The sequence below is a fragment of the Syngnathus floridae genome, chromosome 13, assembly GCF_059516105.1.
Source record: "Syngnathus floridae isolate MCC-2025c chromosome 13, RoL_Sflo_1.0, whole genome shotgun sequence".
Classification (NCBI taxonomy): Eukaryota; Metazoa; Chordata; class Actinopteri; order Syngnathiformes; family Syngnathidae; genus Syngnathus; species Syngnathus floridae.
In genome coordinates, this window is record NC_142425.1 from 2293397 (window position 1) to 2317423 (window position 24027).

Below are 24027 nucleotides of genomic sequence, written 5' to 3' on the forward strand. Positions count from 1 at the left end.
TAAAACAAGGTCTCGTGTTGGGTGCCAATGCTTTGTTTGACAAGGGAATCAAAATAGCTAGGGTCGAGGAAAAACGAGTACAAGTGTGCGTGCGTGGGGAGCTGTTTAAGTCCACTTTCAATTGTGTACATTGGAAGGCATTTCCTGACGTCATTTAATGTATAAAGCGCACTAATGTCCCATTGAAATGCATTTGGCAGGTAGGGAATGGCCCCCAGCCACTTATCTAAGTCTGGCGAGGCCACAGGTTCCATGGTGACCGAACATATCTCTGACCATTTCAATGTGTGTTTATTGATGATGTTGTTGCTCATTGCTCAGCCTGCAGCTGGTGATGATTGGCATCTTCCGCTTTGGCCAGCACCTCAAGATGTGCAGGTGGAGCTTTGCTGCGCACTGCAGTCTGTTTGGGTCACGGGGGCGGTGCTTCCTGCCTCCCCGACCGTAGGCTGACTTTCTTCACCTGGCCCCCCCTCTCGGCTGGCTTCGGCCATCCACAAGTCGGCCACACGGCTGACGTCGGCCGGGTCCTCCTGGCCGGAGGATGCCAGCGCTTCAGTGATGATGGCAGCCGTCTGTGCAACCCAGTTGAGCTCAGAGCGGACCTCGCTAGTGGAGGCCGGCGCCACTGGACTTTCGGGCGGCGGCCGGAGGACGACTGAGGAGACCGGAACGAGCCTGGCATCGGCGGGCTCCGCCAGTGGCGGTTGCGGCCCGGCGGTGGCGTTGTTGTTGAGGCTGTCCTGCAGTGCAGTCTGGTTGGCGTTACCTGCCTGCTGGTTGTGCAGGAGCATCTCCTGGATGCGGATCTGTTGCAAGATTGCGGGCAGCTCATAGTGGTGGAAGAAGTAGATCATGGAGTGCTGCCAAAAGAGCAACAAGAGCGGAATTAGCTAGCAGTAGGTGGGGCCATATGGCCTCCCTTCTTTTGCAATAAGTTTTTTTTTTTGTCCCCCCCCCACCCCCCGCTTTAAGTTGTCCCAAAATCGTCTAGCGCTAATGGTTTACTACCGATTACGAGCCATCATCGTTCGACTCCGTTTGCGCAGGACAATGGAATGACGTCTTTTTGGCCGAGGCTGGGTTGTCACGACAACAAGTTTTGCCCAAGGGGCCTCGCCGGACAGAAACAAAGCAATTGCCCCTTGCAATTGCCCCATCAGCGCGACGTGTCGCTAGCCTCATCGCCTGCCTCGCCGCCTCTCGGTCGAGCTTGGTCAACCGTCGCTTGACTTTTCATCTTTGTGTGAGCTGACGAGCGGCAACCACGACGACTGACCTGGATGAAGAGCCAGGACGTGACCAGCGCCAGGCTGCTGTATTGGCCGTTGAAGCGGTAATGATACGCGTAGAAGGCAAAGTGATACAAATAGAAGAACCTGAAAGGCAAGAAGGAGCGGGGTTGGTGGAGAAGGGGCCAGCCAGGGTGGTGCCGACCGGACGCTGGGCGACTCACCTCAGCCAATGGCGTTTGCTGGTGTTGGTGTGGCAGCAGATGGCGTCATACTGATCGGCTAACCACACAATGAGAATGATGTAAAAGGCTGTCGTGGTGTCGTTGAAAAATTCAGACATGATGGCCTCCATACCTGACAATACGACAGGAAGGCACAGCGGCAAAGTTGTCATTCTCTCGAGTCACAATACGCTTTGGCATGCTTCAAAATCCAGAGCTTGCGGCAGGTTAGCGGAAAACTTCCGGCGAGCGGCAGTGACAAAATAACGGCTCCACCTCTAGCGGCGGTGGGTCAACTCACCGACGAGGGCGAGGATGACGGTGAGCAGGGGTGCTGCCGGAAAGGCGATGGTCATGTTCATCTCCAACATCTGAAGGAGGTCCACTGAGACAAGCCGGGTGCCGAACCCAGAGAGAAAACATATTGTGCGTTGGGCTGCTGAGTCACACCAAGAGACGTCCGAGCCGACGGGCTACCCAACCAGTGTTTTTTGAGAACCAGATGTTTTGCGTAAACTTCAACTGGGAGTGGAATAGCTTCAAAATGTGCGCTCAAGATTGCTACATGTGATGCCATTGATATGCTCATGCTAGTGCTTGCTTGTAGTTTTTGAAGCGGCGGCTATTTGAGCCTAAAACGGTGGGACAGCAGTTAATACAACAACATTCACAAGCAGGTTGTCGCCCTCTGAAAACAGTCACCCTTTGACACCAAAAAAAAGAGTCTCCTTGGGATGTTGGCCACCTCTGGAAAAAAACGCTACGTCATTCAATATGGCCCTTACCTGAAATTAGTCGTGCATGTGATCCGTGTTTGCGCCGTTTTTTTGCGCTTTTCAATTTAAAAAAACAAAAACAAAAAAACAACTTTGGCCATTCTTTTAGGAAGGGTGATGCTGTGTTCTTTGTCCACTCCAAATGAGAAGGTAGACTACTAGAAAGTAGTAGCTTGAGTCTGCAAGACTACGTTGTACCGCCGCCTGGTGGCCGAGGCGGGTACACTGGAAGGAACGGCAGCTTGACCTTCTAGCGCAGGGGTCGGGAACCTATGGGTCGAGCCAGGTGTGGCTCTTTTAATGATTGCATCTGGCTTGCAGATCTCAGCTCTTCAGATAAAACATTATCACATGTTTTAATCCAGCCATCGATTTTCCGCGGCTAAATCCTGTTCAGGCCTGCAGTTGGCTGCAGGAGCAATTGTCCATTGATTTAATTGGATAAAAGCCTCCAGGTAAACGCCCTCTTTAGAATTAGTTTGCTCGGTCATTAGCTCAGGAGCAGCTACTGTCTATTGTTTTAATTGGATAATAACCTACAGGTCCGCCCCCTTTTGAATCAATCTGCTCAGTGATTAGCTCAAAGCTAACCCTTCGACAAAGATGGCGAAAAGGAAAAAAAGATGACAAGTATCGTACATTTCAGAATGAATGGACCGAAGAATTCGCCTTTGTGGAGAGAGCAGGTTTTGCGGTGTGTCTAATTTGCAATGACAAAATTGCATCAATGAAGTACATTTCTGAATGAATGGACCGAAGAATTCGCCTTTGTTGAGAGAGCAGGTTCTGCGGTGTGTCTAATTTGCAATGACAAAATTGCACAATGAAACGGTCGAATGTAAAGCAGCACTGTGACACGCGCCATGCTACCTTTGCATCAAAATACCCCGCGGGAGAGAGCAGAAAGGAAGCGTGCCAAGAGCAGGGTGCAAGCTAGCCAGCAGCAACTTCACGTATGGACCCAGCAAGGTGACTATCATTCCGCTAGCTTTGCTGGATCTTTAGCAATAGTGAGGAACGGAAATCCATTCACAAATGACGAGTATGCTAAAACGTTCGTGCTGGATGTAGCCAATGTATGTTTTGATGATCTTCTGAACAAAGACAAGACATTCAAACGGATACAAGACATGCCTCTGTCGACAAGAACTGCTCATGATCGTACCATCATGAAAAAAACATCAACATCAAGAACAATCTACGATCACGTTTAACAGATGAAAGGTTAACCTCACCAAGTATCAACCAGACTACAAAGACATCAGCAAATCTATGCAGCACCAGAAGTTGCATTCATGGTGAGTATTATAACTTTGTTTAAAAAAGTAAATTCAGAGACTTACTATGCTGACATTTAGTTGAATTTACTTTTAAAATATATGGCTCTCACTGAAACACATTTCCAAATATTTAGCTTTTATGGCTCTCTTAGTCAAAAAGGTTCCCGACCCCTGTTCTAGCATGTATAGAATGCATTTGTTTTTCATACAGAGCAACTCACCGATGAAGACGAAGATCTGGTGGTGAGAATACCGGAGCAGCATGGACACCGACAGAGTCTGAAAAACACCACAAATGTCACCTCCTGTCCGCTGACCACTCAAAGCCAAAACCAAAGATGAAAGCTGGAAGCACCCCCCCCCCCCCCCCCCCCCACGCAGTTCCCGCCTTTAAAAAAATTGGTAGAAAGACAGAAAAAGGGATGCCTCGCTGTTCCAGACCAAAAGAAAGAAAAAGTGGTGACGTTCTACTAGCTACGGACTGGCTAGACTGGGACGAACCGGCGTGGGCTTACAAAGATAACCATGATGACGAAGGCAGCCAGGTAGGAGGTCCTGGCCATCCACATGCTGACAAAGCGGTAATGTTCTCCAGAGACCACGTTCCTTAGGAAGCCTTGGCACAAGCACACGAGGCTTCATCATCGCTGAGAACTCGACATGGCAATCGGCCGTGCACACCGCCATCCGTCCGTCACCTTTGTTTTCCTCATTCTCCGCCAGCGCTTTGACGCTGGACATCAGAATGTCGTCATAGCCTAAAAACTCGTCCAGCAGTAAGCGACTGAAGCTGTCGCCAAAGCACTCGTCCTTGGTGGGATCTGAAAGGCAAAGCGGCGTTTGGCTCACTGGCGGGTGGAGGGGGTGGGACATTACCAAACGGCATCTCACCCAAGGTGACGATCATGACCGGGATGTTGAGTCTCTGCCGCGTGCCCTGCGACAGCCGCAGGAAGCCGTACTCCAGCGAATATTCCACCATGTACTCCTCCTGAGGCCAGGCTGAGGGAGTAAAGTGTCACGACAAGCGGCCAGCAGGGAGGCCGAGCCACACCACCCACCTTTGGCCGAGTGACTGAAGGAAAGGTCCTGGCTTTTGTTGGCCCCTCCCAGCAGCTCCGGACGGGGTTCGGTGTCCAGCTCAAACTGCCGGCGGAACATTTGAGCTCAGACTTCGGCTGCCGTGGAATCGGTCGGCCCGATACCGATTGCCATGTAAAGCAGCCTCTTTTGGCTCCCCTGTCGTATTGACACGAGAGCAGGGGCCCGTTTGGAAGACCGCGCTTTTCTACCAGAGCGCTTCCTCATTCAGTGGCACTCAAATTATGCACCGCTCGAACGTCATTCTTGGGCAAGGTCGGTTGTGCTTAAACCAGCGGTAGGTAACGTTCACAGTTGCTTGGCCGAAGCGTGGCTTGTCTCAAAAACAAAATCAATGAATGACTGGTCAACAGAAGCAGTGTGTGTCAAATCTAATGAACTTTGAATCTTGGTTTTGGGTCCTAACTCAGAAGATGATCACAAGCTTGAGTCCACCATTTTGTGTCAGAAGGGCTCCGGTGAGCCCAATTTGGGGATCCAGCGGCAGCGCGCGAGCGAGCAGTTGGTCTTAGGCTCACCTGCACCGAACTGTTGTCAAACGTTCCCAGCATCATCTCGTCTTCGTCCTCCTCTTCCTCTTGCAGCGCTGCCAGACTGAGCGCGGCAACGGCGGGTCCCCCTCCTCGGCCCTCCTCCTGCAAGCGGAAGAACTGCAGGAAGACGGGTGGTCGGCTGGAGTTCCTCTGGATCTCCACGCGCAAGATGCCGTCCCGGGGCCAGTGCTCCCTCACTCCCTCCAGGCAGTTGATGGGTGAGCGGGAGAAGGCAATGTGGATGTAGGCCAGGATGAAAAGGACGAAGAGAGCCTGGTGACCAGCAAACGCGTCTGAATCACGAGTGCTGCCGCCACCCGGGATTTGAAAGCGATTGCGGCGAGCGTACTCGCCGACAGAGCGGATAGACTGACAGCCGCGGTTGTTTTTTATTCTAATTTGGGCTTTGACACTTTCAACCATCAGCCAAGCGCCATCAAGCACGCCGCGACGGCGAGATTCCAATTTGTCGCCCGCCTCGGTGCTCCCCTTTCTCGAGCGCTTGGCTAGTGGGAATCCCTGTGTGTAGCTCGTCGTACTAGCAAGTTGGATTCGGAGCGCAACTGCACACAACTTGCCGCCACCAACAAAAGGACTGCGTGACCGCTTGCTTTTTGAAGAAAAAAAACAGCAGCACCGCCTCGGCAGGTGTGTTTCAGAGTCAACGACCGTTTTTTTTTTCATTTAAAAGGAATAATGTCGGATTGTGATTATTAGTCCTTTAAGTACAGCGCTACGACTACGGTTTGTTTTAATGTATAAGAAGAAGGGTGAAAAGTCAAGTGAGGTCACCTTGAGCAGCACGAAGAATTCAAAGACCCTCCTGAAGGACGGCGGGAAGAGGCGGGCATAAGTGACGGCCATCTTGAAGAAGAGTGCATGGAAGAGGCGGTCTCGAACATTGATGAGGGGGTTCTGGTTGATGTTGGGGTTCCGGATCCTGTTAGGCCCCATGTTGTTATTGTTGAGCGGGATGTTGTTGTTGTTGGCCTGGTTCTCAGACATCTCAATGGCGGGGGTGTAACGTCACGGCGTCCGGAAGATTCTAGGTTAGCATGGCATCTAGATGCGATCCTCTTCCTGTCTTTGGTCTACAACACAGATTGGACAAGGCAAGTACACGCAACTGATGACGGCAATTCACACAGTGCAGTTAGTTGTTGTCGAGTGAATAAATCAAAGTGGTCAAACATTTCTTTGTTGACCAATGCAAACAAATCACGTGACCTCTGCGAGGGTCTGTTTTCGTGATGGCGGAACCAAGTCAGGCCTGACTCAACATCCAGCGGTTCGATCGTGTCCCCTTATGGCTCGCTCCTCCGAAAAACAACAACGTTCCACCGGATCCGCATACGCACTTACCTGTTATTGGCAGTGCCCATTGGATCCCATACTTTAGATTTCTTCCCCAGGTTTTCACCAAACTACGGGAACGGACGAGCGGATTCCGTCAAACGCGAGCTCGTCGGCTCACACGCTTAGCTTCTCTTAGCTTACTTCAGCCGTTACTAGCCACACGTAGCGAGGGAAACAAGTCAAGCAAGTCCGCCGTGAGTGGTCAGAGAACCTCGAATCGCACTCGAGACGCTAAAGTTCCGACATTTCTGAGCGGTGAGCTCAACTGACTGCAAACGCAGCAGACCGGAAGTACGTGAATTTACCGGAACTACGGCTTTCCCAAAATGAGGAGTCGAAACCCGTTCGTGTTCATATTAAGTACACACGCCTAAGTAGGAAAGATAGGATCCTTTCATCATGGATGGTTATTAAGTTTGCAAGCAAAGATTTGTGTCACGCGCGTTTTGTCATATTTTTGGTCCATTATTTTATCGGTTTATCGCTCGATATATTGGAGAAGACTGCATTTAGCTATGATGATCAGACGTCCTTTTCTTTTACCGGACGTGTCCTACTTTTGAGACCTAAAAAAAATGTCCGGGGGCAATTTCAAAATTGTCCGGGATTTTGCGCTCTCACCAACAGCCCCCCCCCCCCCCGCTGCCCACTCCAGCGCTCCAACCACTATCACCCCCCACCCCATTGCCTAAAACAAAAAAATAGGAACCCCACACACACGTGCTGGCTCATGTCAGATTTGGTGAACCCGCCCGTTTTGCCATTATGGAGCAGCATCGCCTGAAATTGACATCCAGGGACCTGCCCTTGGACTCGCGTTACGAATCACACGACTCGCCCGTTTCTGGCTTAGGTTGCGTGACGTGGCAAACCTGGCCCGTGGGCACCCTGATGCCAATTCATCAGCTTTCTTATTCTTCTGTCAACGCCAAAGTCATCAGAGTGCCACCGCTTTTGGCTGAGTGGAGCCAATTGAATGATGCATGTATTTTTTTTATTTGAGTTCCTATTTCCGTGGACAAATGTCCAAATATTTGGGGTCAAAAGCAAGACTGTGCTGCTTTCATTGAAAAAAGTCGGGCTCAGCCTCAGTAAGCTTGGCAGGGCACCGGCCGGGTCATCGTTGTCGGGCCCTGTGTGTGTCAAGTTGTCAATGACATCCAGGCGCCGCAGTGTGTTCGGAGCCCTCGACGCGTCGGAGGTGCGTCAGGGTGGCGTCGCAGTCTCGCGCATGGAGACGCAACATGTCGGCCTCTAGGGGGTGGAGCCTGCCGATGATGACCAATGAATGGAGCGGCGCGCCCAGATCGCACAAGCTCATCTGCGCCAAGGTGGCCGTGCGGATCTCCTGGTCGGCGGCACCCAGTCGGGCCACACCCACGCACAGTGTGTCCTCTGTCAGACCTGCGCACGGTAGCGCGTGTCACCGACTGGCCGTCGGGAAGGCGGCTGTGGCACAACGGCCATCACTCACCAGGATCCTGGCCACACTCGTTCCGCCGCCTGATGATTTCCAGCAGCTGACCAGCCGCTTGCGCCGCGGTCATGAAGCGCGGAGGTTCGTAGATCTTCTTGCCTCTGAAACGACAGTGCCCGTCAATCCTGGCCCGTCGATGACAGGGTCATCACTCTGCTTACCTCATCAAGTTCTCCAACGATTGCTCTTTCACTTTCAGGTCTGCAAAAGTGCGGGGGGGGAAAAGCAAGTCAGGTACTGCGTGGCGAGGCGCTAATGCTAACGTGCGCCATCCCTGGGCCAGTTCTAGAGAGGCGCGTATGTTAGCATAGCGGGCGGAGCTTACCCAGCAAGCAGAGCGTGTGCAGGCCGGCCGCTCGGTTCTGCAGGATTTTGTCGTAGAAGCTTTCGGGTCTCCACGAATCGGTCCAGAAGACCACCGACACCGTCTCTCCAAAGTTGTACATCTGACGCACACACAGGCGTAAATATGAGCTCATGAAGCCGATTTCCGAGCCTCGCTATTCACAAGGGTGAGGAGGCACCAGCCACTCCTAACTCAGGAGTGGCCCAGACCGTACGAATGGAAACATTTTGCTTGTGAGCATTCAAAGGCCGGTGGGTGCTCAACGCGGACCGGTCGGCACCCGGTGGCAGATTCCAAAGTGGAACGGCACACCTGCAGGCCGCAGCAGCCCACGGCGTTCATGACCGACGCGTTGTGGACCACCTGGTACGGGATCCCAGCGCGCACCGCCCTCAAGACCAGATCGCTATGAGTGGTGGCTCTGACGATCAAAAAGCATACGTGAGAAGGCCCATTACGTGACAGGCGGGTGTCCGGCCACGGTCCCCCACCCGAAGGGGTCGCCCACCACCAGGAAGGCCACGTCCGTCTCCTTGGCGTGCTTCAGGATCTCGTCGGCTTCCTGCTCTACCAGATCTCGCTCGGCCAGCGTCAGCTCCTTCCCGTAAAACTCCTCCTGAAAAACGTCCTGTGCCCGTGAGCGCACTAACAGCATGAAAGAGGCTCACGTCGCACTCGAGCTGTTTGTTGACGTTAGTGAGGGGGCGGGGTGGGGGGCATCAAACAAGCTTACGTGATATTGAAGCTGCATGTAAAGCAGCTAATGTGACATATAGGACGAAATAACCATTCAAGAAAACACACAAATCCATCGCCTATTTTTTCTCCGTTAATCAGGGAGAAAAATAATTGGACCAAATTGAAATTTGCGTCGCTTCATGCTAATTCAAAGCGACAGGGCAGAACACACGTCAATGGAAATTCAGCTCCTGGTTTTCTAGGGAACATCTGCTGACGAATGAGCAGATGTTAGCATATGTGGAATTTTGAAGCTAAGTCTGCTTTTGTGGAGCATGACGACAATGATTTACCTTCTATGATTGGAAGTTAAACCGGGTCTCGTTTAAACGAGTAATCAGTGATCCAAGCGACTACCGAGGAACTTCAACCGGTCTCTTTTCGGGACATGCTCGTTGGCATCGCCACGTTGGAGGCACTGCTGCTCTCGTCGACTGTTTGTGAGCCTCTCGTCTGGTGCTCACCGCCTCGACACAGCGCGCTTTCTCCCTCTAAACGTTATGCATGTCTTCGTGTGTTGGTGCGTGGAGAGTGAGAAAAGCAACTGACCAGAGCCTCCTTGCCCACACTCAACGTGGACGTGTAAGCCTCCAAGTAGACGCGCGAGCATTTTCTCACCACCTGCAACCCTTTCACGGTGATGTCAGTGGCGTCCCCGAGGCCCAGCCCGACCAGGTACAGCATTTCACCCGGGAGAGACGACCGGCACAAAAAGCACCGCACCACACTTGGCCTTTATCCCCGACGTCACTCCACTCTTTCTCGTAGTCTTCGTTTTCTCTCACGTGTTGACAAATCCTCACTGCTTGATTTGCGTCTGCCGTCAAGCGTTGACGTTTCACGACACTTAGGGTGCCTTTACGACCAGTGCCTTTTTTTTTTCGTCACACACGCATACATTCACACCGTCACATACAGGAATCGAAATCACGTTGTCGGCACACATGACTGGCAAGTGCAGCCCCACACCATCAGCGACTCCCATTTACGACTAGTGCCTTGTCTCACCGCACGTCAGCCAGATGACACCGTCCCTCCTGTTTACCCTTCCCCTTATGCTTTCTTTCTGTCCTGCGCTACATCCGCCGCTTTCTCACGCGCTCTTTTAATAGGGGCTATGCACGTGACGTCACAGACCGGCTTACGGTTTGTTTGGGTGGCAAAAAGCGGCGGACGCTAACAGGGCCTAGGCTGAATTGAGCTTTAGAGATACGTGTACTGGGGCATTTTTTTTTTAGCATTTTATCGGTGGCAGATCGTGGCAGAGTTGTTACGGTGCAACTTTGACCATGGTGAAGAGTTGTTGTGCCATAGGACGTGCCTATCGCTTCCAAAAAGGCGATGCCAAGAAGCTGTATCCGTTCCCTGCGGACAAGACCAGAAAGGATACGTCATCTAATGGCGCCGCGGATGGCTGCCACGGTGAGTCGCTCTCTGTTTCTTTGTCTTATTTTGAGTGTTGTTGTTAGTCACCTAAATGTTGAACAGAGGCTGTGATTTACCGAAGTCAAATTCCTTGTTTGGCACGCTCAAACATGGCGAATAAAAAACTCTTGAATCTTGATAGCTGGGTTGCGGCGCTTCGTAGGGCGGAACATGGCCGCAACAGCTCCAAGGTTTGGAAGCCAACTATCCATTCTTACATCTGCTCAGATCACTTTGTGGGAAGTACCTAATTTTGTTTTATTGACGTCAACATTCAACTGTGAGGTATACTGGATGTAGTGCTATAAAGTACACATCCACCATTAGAGGACGCTGGCATGAGTGCCTCCATAACATTTGAAATGTACTCTTTATTTATTTTAATGTATGTGATGTTTGGTTTTTACCCTGTGCGCCAAGAGCCTGTAATAAAGTTTATTATTATTTATTCGATATTCCCTTTTTCTTGCTGCTACTCAGCCATGACCTAAGGAATGCATAATTACACAGCTTCATTACAGTATGTTTGTCCAATTGCTAGTTTCTAATACTTAAATTGTTAACATTTCTACAATTATAATATATTATTATTATATTATGTACTACCATGACTGGCATCTTCTCCGTTTCGCTCCACTAGCTGTGACTCAACGGAATGGACATAACCAGCCGTCAGGTAGCGATATCGTTGCAAACTCTTGTAGGCTCTGAGGTCTTCCTTGGTATATGGACTTGAACAACCTATCAAATAGTAGTAAATGTCTGGATATGTTACTGGCGGAGAAGTCGCCTTATCGGAGGAACAAACGCTTGCTGTCCCAGCTCCTGCTACGCTTGAGCTGGTGGCATTCTTACTTGGTTTCCACAGCGGATCAACACGAATGTTATATTTTTTCAACTTTTCAATGTATCTCTTGCGGCTTTCTTGGTCCAACTGGACGAAATAATCACTCACGACACCCACCACCCAGGCCGCCATCCTCACGAGTCTAGTGGCAGTGGACGAGGCTTTTTGCCACCCAAACAATAATGGCTGCCCCGATCTGTGACGTCAGTGCGTATCCGCTATTTTTCATGCTCTTCCTCGCTTCCTCTGCTCTTCCCCGTCTTACTTTCTTGCACTCTCGGTCAGTTTCGGTCTCTTTGAGAGCTTCCAAAATGAAATAAGTCAAGCAAAGCGAGCTGTTTCGCTTATTGCGGAAGGTGCCGCTTGACAAAGACATCAGTTTGATGGAAGCGTAAGCGAGGTACCAACTTTTGGGGGCCAACCACTGGCTTTGTTGGCGCTGGGCCAGTTCTGTGTCACTTTCCTGCCAATGTTGTCTCTTGGATTCTTTTTGGGGGGTTGGGCAGGTTTTGTATCACATGACCCGTGGCAGCCGAATCGTAAAATGCAACTTCTTCCCGACGCTGACCCAATCTTTGTTGCTTTTGTCTGTGTGTGCTGGTCGGGGAGCGCTGCCCACTCATGAGTGATGGGGGCTGAGGGGAAGGCTGACATCTGGATGGGACGGAGAGCGAACCCATCCTCCATTCCCTCTTTGCGGCCCCACACAAAGCTGACAAAGGGGGTCCATTAAGGGGGCCCATCGAGGGACTCTGCATTTTAATGAGCATTCTTGAATGCTAAGAGGACCCTTTGGAGGCAGCCTTGGCTCCTCCCTCTCAGCCGCGCCGGACCAGACCGGATGTCCAACGTTGAGTGTGGCGGAACGAGACCAAAAATACTCAAGTTGCCAGCATGCAAGGTTGATTGCGGCCTAGCTCAAATCAACCTTGCCATGTGACCTACCTGCTACGTGGCCCCGCCCACAGGTGCGCTTAGCATGTCCCCTCATTGCTACATTGACAGCAATGCCATGGCAACCAACATGAATCACCACCCACACACATTCGCTTACATGCGCACACATAAAGATCATCTCTGTTTTGCGGGGGGGTTTTTTTGCAAAAGATCCCGAAACAGAACCTGAGTAACCCTGGACCACAACCAGGACTTGTGAAGTCCTAATTCCTGATGACCTAACTTGTGGTTTTCTGCTGTACTTCTCCATTGGTTACCATGGTGACACTCAGCTATGTGGACTCAGACCTTTTGTTGGCCACAAAGCCCCGAACCCAAGCCAGTACCCCTACCGCCACCCTTTCAGCATGTTCACTCTGTCAGGAGCAAACTGAGCGTGCAAGTTCACTCACGTGTCCAACTGCCAGCCTCGCATACGCTCTGACTGTCAGGCGGCAACATTGGCAAAGTGAGAGCCTGGAGTAAACTCCTTTTGGACTTTAGCTGCATAGCACACATGTCCTATAAAAGTATTCTCATCACATTTTGAGGCAATTGGTTTGCTATTCAGCATGTTTTCATCAATCATACATGCCAAATACTGAATTGAGTCTTTAATGTCATGTTAATAGGCACCATCTGAAAAAGACAATGAAGATTGATGCAATTGAGGCCAAGCCACCCCGCCTCCTTCTGCATGTGTGCGCGCGGCTGCTTCCTGGCACAAGCTCGCGCGCGCTTGCATGCGGAGCGGTGAGGCTGCTGAGCATTTTCTTTCCATTTTCTTTCAAGCGAAAGGGAAAAAGAAGACTGCATCTTTTACGCACTTTGAAAGCTTGCTCGGCGTGACGTCATCGCGCATCTTGCGCTGCTTTTTGCACCATACGTCAGTTTCAGTTTGGATGAAAAACAACAACAAGGCACGTCTCTTTCATCGGTCATCGCCTCAGTCTCCCTGCTAAAGGCTGACTGGTGGGAACTTTTTGGTTTTTTCATGGGAAGTTTTTGTCCACTCTCTTTTTGTCCACTCTCCTTTGGCTTTTTGACATCTCTTTATTCCCACTTGTCTTGACTTTGCTTGAAAGTGGATCACGACCCGTCAGATCCTGTTCGGCCCAGCGTCTTCTTGTTGTACTCCCCCTGCAATCAGGATGCGGCGGGACCTGGTCATGTCGCAGTGAAGGTAAGACGACGGCGTCGCTTGGGAGCAGGTAGCGCGGAGAAGGGGAAAGGGGTGCCATGGCCGACCCCGTCCTATCTGGCCTGATCGCCAGGCACTACAACTACACGGGCAAGCTCCGGCCGCGAGATGGCGCCCCAGGCCTGAAGGCCGACTCGGCGGTCTTCCTGGCGGTGTGCTGCCTGATTGTCCTGGAGAACCTACTGGTCCTGGCCACCATCTGGAGGACCAAGAAGTTCCACAAGCCCATGTTCTACTTCCTGGGCAACCTGGCGCTGTCGGACCTCCTGGCAGGCATGGTGTACGGCGCCAACATCCTGCTGTCGGGCGCCAACACCTACCGGCTGACGCCCACCCAGTGGTTCCTGCGCGAGGGCTCCGTGTTTGTGGCACTGGCGGCGTCCGTCTTCAGCTTACTGGCCATCGCCGTGGAGCGCCACCTCACCATGGTGAAGATGAAGGTTCACGACGGGGGTGGGCGCGCCAGCCGTGTCTTCCCACTCATCAGCGCCGTGTGGATGGTGGCAGGCGTGCTGGGCAGCCTGCCCCTGATGGGCTGGAACTGCATTGGGCGGCTGGAGTGCTGCTCCACTGTGCTACCGCTCTACCACAAGACCTACATCCTCTTCTGCACTAGTGTCTTCAGCGTCATCCTGATGGCCATTGTGGCGCTATACGCCCGCATCTACGCCCTGGTGCGCAGGCGCCACAGCCGCCGGCTGGCCTCACGCTCCATGGCGCTGCTGCGGACGGTGGTTGTTGTGCTGAGTTGCTTCATTGCCTGCTGGGCACCACTCTTTGTGCTGCTGCTGCTGGATGCTGCTTGCCGCGTGCACGGCTGCGCCGTCCTCTACCAGGCCGAGTGGTTCCTGGCCCTGGCCGTCCTCAACTCGGCCACCAACCCGCTCATCTACACGCTGACCAGCAACGAGATGCGCCGCGCCTTTCTGCAGACGCTGCTGTGCGGATCAGCCCGCCTGCACGCTGCTGCCGAGTTCGGCCTCAGCCGCTCTGAGAACTCCCCGCGCCCTGACGGCGAGGAGGTGCCACCGCCGATCCACCCCACCCTGTTCTCCAGCTGAAAGGCCGGGGTACGTTGGGGGAAGGCTGCCTTGGCCCAAGCTTGGCCTCCGCGTCCGGTCCCAACCTGCCGGCACCTGGTCTGACCTCTTTTCCGCCTCCCTGAGCAATTTAAAAGTTAAAGTTCCAATGATCGTCACACACACATCTGTGTGTGGTGAAATTTGTCCTCTGCATTTAACCCATCCCCGTGTGATTTTGATCCGTCCCCGAGGGGAGCAGGGAGCAGCAACGGTGCCGCGCACGGGAATCATTTGGTGAACTAACCTCCCAATTCCAAGTGCCAAGCAGGGAGGCAATAGGTTCCATTCTTATAGTCTTTGGTATGACCCAGACGGGGTTTGAACCCACAACCTTCCAGTCTCAGGGCAGACACTCTACCACTAGGCCACTGAGCTGTTGACCTCTGCCTTCCCTCCGACCACATGGGAGTTTGTCCCGTTAGTCCGCAGAACAGCCTTTAGATAAGTCACTCCAACACTTTGAGAATGTTCTTCAACTTTGTGAGCCATTCGTCATCTTGCACACCTTTTGGCACATCTTGTTACGCAACTCATTTTGTCAATGTGGTTTTCTCAGTGTCTTGAAGCATTTGACGCTTCGCTTGAAGCCACTCGACTTTTCCAAGTCCTTATATTATGTAATTGGAGCGTTCCCATGGTAACCTGCTGTCATCTCCGGGGACGTGTTGACTGATCGTCTCCGTAACCTCATTAGCACTTAATAAAAAAATCAAATAGAAAACTACTCTTTATCAAATTGTCTGACCTTCGTGGCTCCTCACACTTCAAAGATCCAGACCAGTGTTGGAAAAAACCTCTGTTTCTCTCTGTCTATCTCCCTCTGTCTGTCTCACACGTGCGAGTGTCACACACACGCACACACATTTTTTAAACATTTCCACGTCTTGTCTCGCGCGCAGGGAGAGTTCGCCAGAGCTCCAAATGCATGCCGGGAGTTGCAGTGCGCAAGGCGTGTGGAGGGCGGCCGCCTTCCGAGGCACAAACTTCATCTCCCAGCATGCCGCGTACGCGCCTTTTCTTCTTCTCTTCCTCCTTCCTCCGTCGGCGGTGCAGCGTCCGCTAGCAGGATGACGACCAGCCAGCCGCCTTGGCGGCCGGAGCATCGGAAGCGAGCGTGAACGCCGAACCGAAATGACAGCAGTGGATCGGAGGCCTTGAAGCCGACGCCAGCGTCTGTCTCGGGAGCACGAGGGGAATAGAACAGCAGAGCCGAACTGCGTTGGTCCATCCAGGTGATGCACTGTCCGTCCGCGGATTCACGTCGAGGTTACGGCGAGCCCACCGACGGATGCTAGCATGTGTTAGCTCAGCGGAAGTTCTGATGGTTGTGGAACACCCGCTCACTGGATCTAACAGGGAGCCCTCCTTTATGACGTCACGCAACAGCTGACCATCACCGTGGAGGGCGTGGGAGATTCCCCTCCGGAATCGCCACATCGTGAGTACTTGGCGCGCTTACCCTTCCTGCTGTTTTCTGGACATGGAAAAGAAGTACGTCCGAACTTCGGACTCCGAACATATGATTCCTTTCACGTGTGCACGCGGAGCGTAGCCGTCCCTCCAACTTGATGGACAGAACATTTTGACACGTTCCGACGTGATCCAGCTGCACGAGGTGGTCTTTCTGCACCTTGCGCTGACTGCATGTTAAGTAGCCAGGAGAAAAGCAAAAGCATGGAGGAGCGCCACGAGCGCCTTGCTTGAATTCACCGGGCCAAACACGGATAGGCTATCCGCTCATAGTGCCAAGCATATTGCGTGTGGTTTGCGCGCTGTTGTCACATGGAGAGAACAACAAAGTTGAGTGACGCACCCCCCAAATCGTAACTTTTTTTTGGGTTGGGGGGGGGGGGCTGACAAACAGGACAGATAAATGTCTACTCATGTTGTCTACATGTCCTGTTGTTTGTAGAATTCCCGCAGGAGGTGGGGCCAGACGTAGGCCGGACCAAGGGCCAGGCAGGCGGCGCCATGGAGCGCTCGGCCAGCATTCAACTGGACGTCCCGGACTTCAGCAATTCGGTGCTGTCCCACCTCAACCAACTGCGGGTCCAAGGGCGGCTGTGCGACATTGTGGTCCATGTTCAGGGCCAGAGTTTTCGGGCCCACAAGGTGGTCCTGGCTGCCAGTTCGCCCTACTTCCGGGATCACATGTCCCTGAGCCAGATGAGCACCGTGTCGCTGTCAGTGATCCGCAATGCATCCGTTTTCGAGCAGCTTCTGGGCTTTTGCTACACGGGACGCCTGCGCCTGCAGCTGTGTGACATCATCAGCTACCTGACGGCCGCCAGCTTCCTGCAGATGCAGGAAGTCATCGATCGCTGCACACACATCTTGGAGGGCATCCACCTTAAGATCAGCCCGGCTGATCCGGTTCACCCGCTGGCCGAGCGGGAGGTGTCAGCGCCGCTGGCTCGCGGCCTGGAGGCGCCCACCCGGGAAGAGGAGGCGCTGCACAGCCCGTCGGCTCAGCACAGCCCGTCGGCTCAGCGCAGCCCGTCGGCTCGGCGCCGCGGACAAGCGCTGCTCCACGTTGACAGGGCTGGCCAGTGGTACGTCGAGACGGGTGGCGAGGCCGACGATGCCGCCGGCGGACTCTCCATCAAAACGGAGTGGACAGAGCGGCGGATTGGGGTGGGGCGCAGCCAGGACGGCTCAGGCCCAAATGACAAAGGGGGGGGTGCTGGTGCCGAGGCCTTGGGCGGGGCTCGGCCCTCCAGCAGCCTCTGTGACACCGACAGGTGAGTGATGCACACCTTGGCGATGGTCGCGGCAGCGCACGTTCACCTGCATTGAGGTGCGCCTGTGTGTGTGTGTGCATACAGTCCCACAGGCAGCGTCCTCATCCCTGCTGAGCGTCAACGAGCCAAAAGCGAATCTCCGAGCAGAAGCCAAAACCTGCGACATGCCAACTCCCAGGTCACATTACGTCACACAACATTTTGGCACAGTTGCCACAAGGTGGCTTTATTTATCTTTTACACAAGGTCTTGGCCTGCCTTCAAGGGCAAGTCAAGTTTCCTAGACAGTAATCGGTTCTATGCGCCCGGCACAAGTCGAAACGTTGCCTTTTGGAGCTGCATCTCAGGAGGCGGCCATTACACCACTTGCTGTCGGCTGAAGATGACATCAGTTACTGAGAGCAAACTGAGCCCCTGGGCACTCATTTGGCAAGATGGACACCCCCTGAGATGGACCAAAACAGGCGGATATGGCACTTTCACGCAGTCGTAAGATTACGCAGGCATTCAGCTGAATTGGTGAGAAGTGAACCCAGAATATCCAGGTGTTGCTTCACTTGATTTGTACTGCCACTAAAAAAATGAAAACATTTTCTTTGGAGAGGTTGTGACTGACCACACGTTTGTCTGGGGGCTAGGGCGAAGAGGCGGCAGGGTCGTACGAGGACTACGCCAGGGACCCGGTGGGAGAGCGCTGGTTCCGCTACAACCCACGACTGACCTGCATCTACTGCTGCAAGTCGTTCAACCAGAAGGGAAGTCTGGACCGCCACATGCGTCTTCACATGGGCATCACGCCCTTCGTATGCCGTCTGTGTGGGAAGAAGTACACGCGCAAGGATCAGCTGGAGTACCACATCCGCAAACACACCGGCAACAAACCCTTCACGTGCCGCCTGTGCGCCAAGAGCTTCCCTTTCCAGGCCATCCTCAACCAACACCTGCGCAAGAACCATCCGGGACATGACGCCCAAAGCGCCTCGCCCGAGACCACCACTGCCTCGCTCAGCGCCAGGGGGGCCTCCTCAGGGCAGGAGGAACCCGAGGGAGCTGGCGTGGTGCCGCCCGCCGAGGGCCCCCACGGGTCCGTCTCCACCACGGGACCTGACTAACCACGGGGTTCCTCCTTGGCGGCGCCGGCAGCCATGCCAACTACAGGGCCTGACTGACGCAAAGCCCGACTGACGCCGCTTGAGAGGCGCCCCTGGGACACGTTGCCGGGTGGTGGCAACTTTGGCGCCGGGCACGGAGGCACCGCTCATACGTCGCGGGTTGTCAAACTCCATTACGGGGCCGGACAGATGCAAACCTGAAGTCAGTCGACGCATGCAATGCGGCCCGCTCCGCCTGATGCCACGCAGCGTTCCCAATACCGCACTCACCTCAACGGCCATACCGTCTCACTTCCTCCTCATGACCTCACAAATCACATCCTTGCCCCCCAACAATCTAGCGCAGTGGCGCCTGTTAGCTTCTGTGTTAGCACCGGCACTAATTGCAACCCACGCAACCTCCTTCAGGGCCGTCGTCGTTGAGTTTGGGTCTCAATGTGCCAAAGCTAACTTCACCTCGGGTAAGCTGATATGCTGAGTTACCTCTCATCGCCACCGGGGACACACCGTGCTCATCTTCACACTGAGACTTATGTCTGAGTCCAATTCCAATAACTCAAGGACAAACTGCTGTCAAATGTCTTGTTTTTTTTGTGCTAATCCAAGCCAACTGCTCCGACAGCTGGTTAGCTAGTGAGTCACATGGAGTTGGCTAACAAGGTTTTTTTAGCTGCCTGGGTGACGAAGCTTGTTTAATTTACTAGCTACACCGCAGAAGCTAACGGCTCGTCAACGCCAATGCAGCCAGCGTATGAGGCTAGCAAATGCACTTCCCTTTGACATCCTGGCAATCAAAGCAAAGATGGCCACCGTGCAACTTCAGCACTTAAAAGACTTTTTATAGAAAAACACTCAAGCATTTTCAAAGATGAAGGCTGTTGACTTGTGACTGTAAAATTCATGAGGACTCGAAAGCCAAACGAGAGCTGACACGACCAAGCTTTCTGTTGTGTATTTGGAAAGTGCATGTCATTTTCATCAGGTGCTTTTGTGAGAAGTGACCCCAAAAAGATTGCTACTTGCATGCTGAGGTCACCATTTTCACTCAGACCAATTTGAGAGTTTGTGAGAAATTCGGCACTGCTAAAAGAAAGCCAGTGTCGACGAGCATTGTTTGTTTAATTGTTTTGCTTGCCGAGCTGGTGACTCCAAGAGCCAAAGCACAATCTAAGCAGCCAAGATTCAAAAAGCCGAATCTCAGCTCATTACCGACAGAGAAGACCACCATCGCTCCGCCCACTACGCTGATGAGTATCGAAGGTTGGGCTCCTCATTCTCCAAGAGACAAGCAAGCTGGCGAGCGAAGACACATACGGAACTGGATTTGCATACATAGCACAGCGCTAAAGTGGACCAACATCCCTAGTTCAAGACCACAACACCTCAACCCGTTTGGCCTAGCCACCTCCTCCTAACACATTACCTCAAAGCTCAAAGTTCCCGATCAGGTCTCTCCACACATACCCGCTCAGTTTTGAGCCTGTTCCGGGTCTGGCCGTAGTTAGCCGTTCGCATGTCCTCCCCCCTTTGACTCCACCTCCCATCTTTTTTTCTTGTTTTGTTTTTTTCATTTTGATTGATTGACTACTCCACTAAGAATATTTCAACAAGCAGGAAGTAAAACGTTTGATGGAACGGACCCAGAGTCAAACTTCTTTCACGTGCAACAAAAACAAATTTGACCGACAATGTCAGTGCAGACAGGTTTTTATTTTGGAGGCGGGTCCGTGGAAGGATTTGACCAAACACAAACATTTTTTAGGTGTGCTTTATTCTCGAGTGAACATGAAAAATGTACAGTGTTAACAAATTAAAAACAGATGTGTAAATTTGCTTTTAACTACTGAATGCTATGTTTGTGCTCAATGACAGCTATATTCTCATCAACAAAAATGGTCATCAAAAAATTTACAGGGTTGCTCTATTAGGAAACCAAAAAAACAAATCAATCTTTTCTAGACCGTGATACTCTCTTTAACTGACCTGCATGAATAAGCAATTCAACACAATGCATGTGAGGGGCGGAGACGCTAATGAGTGCTTTTCCAGCGTGACGACTTGAGGCATGTTAGGTTACGGATTCTAGTTATTGATCTGACTCCAAATTGCGATCAACACTTAACACATAAATTGCAATGTCCTAATCCACACACTGGCGCACCTAACAATTTTGCGAGTTCGTTCTGTCAAAGAGAAGACCAGTAGATCAATTAGACCAAATTTACCAATTATTTATTCCTGACAAAGCGCACTAATACAGGCCTGGGTCCCGGGTCCCTCACACTAAAACTCGTGCGTTTTTGTGACCACCAAAAGACGACACATTCTTCCGGGTTGCCCAGTTTTAAAGAAACACAATATGAATATTAAAGCATGCAAAATATTGTGAGATGATTGGTGGATGGCCATCTCCTCCCCGTCCAGGTGTCGCTGAGGTCAGGCGGTTGGGTTTTCCCCTCGATGCCCAGTCCCATAGATGTGCTGTTGTTCTCCTTTCTCACCGACCTTGAGATTATCTCGTCCGGTACTCCCTGTCTGGGCCTATACACAACACTTCCAAGAAAACAAGTTCATGCAGTTTGCCTGCACATTCCTCGGCCCCCACCAATCCACACGAGCACTTCAATACTAGATATTAATATGATTATAAGTTTAACACAACCTTAAAATATGTTTGCAAACTCCCAAAAGCACATTTCCCTTTATTCCCTCTCATGACCTCATTTATGAGGTCATCACCCGTTACCCTAGCAAACAGCCACCAGCGCGGTGTCGATCCTTCCTTCCCCCTGCGGCTCATGTTGAGTCAACAGGGTATATTGCCCCATCGGTGGCAACGGGCCAACGGTTTTCTCGATCAACCGGACAGTGAGTGATCTAATACATGGAATACAACAACAACCGCATAACATCATAATTGTAGTGAAAATAGCCACAGCAACAAGCACAGACATGATGAGCCCTTTCCAGTTTCCAAACGCTTTCATCCAATCAGACCAAATATCGGTGTGTACACCTGAATGATCTTTCATCTTTTTGTTCAGTGTCCTTAGTCCTTCCAACGCCCTGGTCAGTCGGCCCCCTGGTGCCGTGTTGTTTGGGATAAAAGTACAACATGCATCACCAAACATTCCACATACACCATGTTCCTTAGCCAATAGCATGTCCAACGCAATTCTATTTTGGAACGCCATTAACGACGTTGCAGCCAATTGTTCATGAACTGCGGCGAATGATTCAGCTGTATAATTACCCAGTCGTTGGACATTGTAATGAACGTAATTAATACGGTCTACATTTTTATTGGGGGTGATCCATAGGAAGATACTTTCGAATCCCGAGGCCACTTGATTAGCGAGTTTATACTCATCTGGTACACCCCGGGGCACTCCTATAGCGTCAATATATGTTGGATCGTCGTCGTTCAACCACGGGGGCAAAACGTCTCTTTTGGCTCGCTTCAGGAGCTCCGCCAGTGGGAACTCCAGGTCCCAATTGAGATTCTGTATTTCAATGGGGACAACCACCACAGGCATTATCAAAGACACGAGGGCACAGATACCTGATGCGTTCTTCGGCAAGCGATCATATAATTTGTCATCACCACACCACAACCAGATGTCTGCACGAGAGAGAGGAGAGGTTACATTCAGTGACAAATTGACTTTGCACCATGTGGGATCTATTGTCCCAATACTTATGCCGGTTCCGTTTAACTTTAAACATGTCATATTTTGTTGAGTCACATGGTTGTCAAAAATGGGCTTTCTTTTTTCCAAGCCTACGACTGGGAAAATATCCTCATAAATCAAACAATTACCACTAGTACTGGGCTGGGTCAACACCTGTAAGATACAAGATGATTCTACTGCCGCTGGTACAATTTTCAACACTACTCTTGCCTTAAGACAGACCACACAATCTTCACCAGTAGTATTAGCAGCTTGTTCTGCCATCAAAAGCCAATTATTATTTATAGCAGTGACTCCCGTGGTGATCCTAAACCAATCATCTACGCTCCTGACTGCTTTTGCGAGGATTCGAGGGTTTGTCGAGGGACTCAAGGATATTTCTTGTTCGGCATCCTCACCTTGACATAGGAACACCTGCCAATACGGGTATCCATACATATATATGTTTAACTGGAAACCCCAGCATCCAATTGTGCGGCTTCCCAAATGTAAATCGTGCGAAGTATTAACCCACAAGGTGATGCCTGTCTGTGTTTTGTCCCCTTTTATCATTTGCTGATGTTGTTTCGCTTGAACACTAGTCCCCCATGATTTATACCAATCTTTGGTGTCCCATACCAAATTTTTCCAACCCCTGTTTACCAACTCATTGGTCAAATACCAATCATAATCCCGATAATCTTGTCCTCTAATCTGCCCGTTTACCAAACTATCAAACGGTATGGTAATTTGTACTGTCACATTTTTAGGGATGCAAACCTGGATCCCCCATTTGAATGATTGAACCGGTTCGCAGAGCCCGCGGTGTGTCTGAGTGACCCCAGTCACCACTTGTCTTTTGGACCGGATGTTTAAATGGTACTCAGACACATTGTAATATGCTGTGGGGCACCCTGTTCCATTACAGTACCACAATGGTTCCTTGATTGGGGCGGGGTTTTTCAATTTATCGTTCAACCTCCCTTTACTTACCTTCACCGCCATCTGCGTCATCTGAGTGGATAATTGTATGCCGTGACTCTCCAATGCCCTCTCAACCGAGAACAAACCAAACTCATTCCCTGAGCATTGAGAATAAAACAACCACATTTCTCCATATGTTAACTTCTTTTGTCCATGACACGAAGCAACAACAAACTGTCCATCTTCTTTACATTGGTAAATACATGTCCCTTCTCTATCGGGTGGGGCTAAATCCAATACTTTCTTTACTTGTTGAATTTGGTTCCTCCACACCCTTCTCTGGTACTTTTCCAATTTGTCATGTAAGGTTTGGTTGGTCTCTGTCCAATTAGACAACGTGACATACGTTTGCCAATTTTTGCTGTCACATCTCTGTCTCAAACCTTCCTGTTCCTCTCGTGAGAGCTCTTCTGTTGTGTTCACCTCAGCTTCATAGACTACTTTTCCTCTGCATCGGTATTGTCTGTTGGTGGGTGAATTTTGAATTTGGGACGTTTTCTGCTGGATGGTCTCATCAATTGTCATCAATGCCCACACAAAAAGACAACTCACACATAGCACTCCTACTAAAAATAATTCTGAAAATTCCCAAAAACCTTTCCTTTTCCGTATTGTTCCTTCTGTTCCCCCCCCTTTGGCCGGGTCCGGGACACGGCCAAACAGGAATACCTTCATCCTGACGGAACAAACTCTGGGGCCGGACGGAGTTGTGAGTAGTGATACCACCGGCGTCCTTTGAAGTCGAGCTGGGCCGCGTGAGACGTCCTGGCCAAGACACGAAAGGGGCCCTTCCACCGGGGGTCCGTCCACTTTCTGGAGATGACTCGGACGTACACGTACGGCGTGAGCTGTTTCTCCGCCGACACGCCTTCCTCCGCCGCAGCCGCAGCGGATTTCTCTCCAATCTGTGCAGAAACACTGGACACCAAAGCAGACAAATAGGACCAGTATGCTGCATGAGACAA

General features: G+C 51.5%; 5 protein-coding genes across 11 annotated transcripts; 2 read left to right on the plus strand and 3 right to left on the minus strand.

The window, feature by feature from the left end:
• Positions 1 to 12: 12 nt before the first annotated feature.
• Positions 13 to 7101, minus strand: tmem259 (transmembrane protein 259). The gene is made up of 12 exons (XM_088393213.1): positions 6509 to 7101; positions 5939 to 6237; positions 5132 to 5419; positions 4574 to 4658; positions 4404 to 4514; positions 4211 to 4333; positions 4028 to 4128; positions 3734 to 3791; positions 1758 to 1841; positions 1457 to 1589; positions 1280 to 1379; positions 13 to 863 (listed from the first exon to the last, which is right to left on the minus strand). The coding sequence occupies exons 2-12, from the start codon at positions 6149 to 6151 to the stop codon at positions 366 to 368; spliced, it is 1794 nt and encodes a 597-aa protein (XP_088249339.1). The 5' UTR covers positions 6152 to 6237; positions 6509 to 7101; the 3' UTR covers positions 13 to 365.
• A 373-nt stretch (positions 7102 to 7474) lies between these two features.
• Positions 7475 to 10063, minus strand: dph5 (diphthamide biosynthesis 5). 2 transcript variants are annotated; one of them, XM_088393221.1, is made up of 7 exons: positions 9613 to 10059; positions 8817 to 8941; positions 8638 to 8746; positions 8305 to 8425; positions 8141 to 8180; positions 7977 to 8080; positions 7475 to 7906 (listed from the first exon to the last, which is right to left on the minus strand). In XM_088393221.1, the coding sequence occupies exons 1-7, from the start codon at positions 9745 to 9747 to the stop codon at positions 7653 to 7655; spliced, it is 888 nt and encodes a 295-aa protein (XP_088249347.1). In that variant the 5' UTR covers positions 9748 to 10059; the 3' UTR covers positions 7475 to 7652. The 2 variants fall into 2 exon arrangements, with proteins under 2 accessions (XP_088249347.1, XP_088249348.1); XM_088393222.1 differs by lacking the exon at positions 8638 to 8746 and having other exon boundaries at positions 8784 to 8941; positions 9613 to 10063.
• On the plus strand, positions 9933 to 20247 carry zbtb37 (zinc finger and BTB domain containing 37). 5 transcript variants are annotated; one of them, XM_088393217.1, is made up of 5 exons: positions 10363 to 10485; positions 15454 to 15992; positions 16467 to 17295; positions 17380 to 17473; positions 17934 to 20247. In XM_088393217.1, the coding sequence occupies exons 3-5, from the start codon at positions 16526 to 16528 to the stop codon at positions 18405 to 18407; spliced, it is 1338 nt and encodes a 445-aa protein (XP_088249343.1). In that variant the 5' UTR covers positions 10363 to 10485; positions 15454 to 15992; positions 16467 to 16525; the 3' UTR covers positions 18408 to 20247. The 5 variants fall into 5 exon arrangements, 4 of the variants coding, with proteins under 4 accessions (XP_088249342.1, XP_088249341.1, XP_088249343.1 ...); XM_088393218.1 differs by lacking the exon at positions 10363 to 10485 and having other exon boundaries at positions 15582 to 15786; positions 15911 to 15992; XR_015861971.1 differs by lacking the exon at positions 15454 to 15992 and having other exon boundaries at positions 9933 to 10485; positions 17380 to 17840; positions 17934 to 18081.
• s1pr1 (sphingosine-1-phosphate receptor 1) lies at positions 10500 to 15387 on the plus strand. 2 transcript variants are annotated; one of them, XM_088393220.1, is made up of 2 exons: positions 10500 to 13454; positions 13546 to 15387. In XM_088393220.1, exon 2 carries the CDS (start codon positions 13700 to 13702, stop codon positions 14531 to 14533), a length of 834 nt encoding a protein of 277 aa, XP_088249346.1. In that variant the 5' UTR covers positions 10500 to 13454; positions 13546 to 13699; the 3' UTR covers positions 14534 to 15387. The 2 variants fall into 2 exon arrangements, with proteins under 2 accessions (XP_088249346.1, XP_088249345.1); XM_088393219.1 differs by having other exon boundaries at positions 10500 to 15387.
• Positions 20248 to 20617: 370 nt separating the features above from the next.
• LOC148388026 (uncharacterized) lies at positions 20618 to 23730 on the minus strand. The gene has a single exon (XM_088393197.1). It carries the CDS (start codon positions 23585 to 23587, stop codon positions 21155 to 21157), a length of 2433 nt encoding a protein of 810 aa, XP_088249323.1. The 5' UTR covers positions 23588 to 23730; the 3' UTR covers positions 20618 to 21154.
• Between the last annotated feature and the right edge of the window lie 297 nt (positions 23731 to 24027).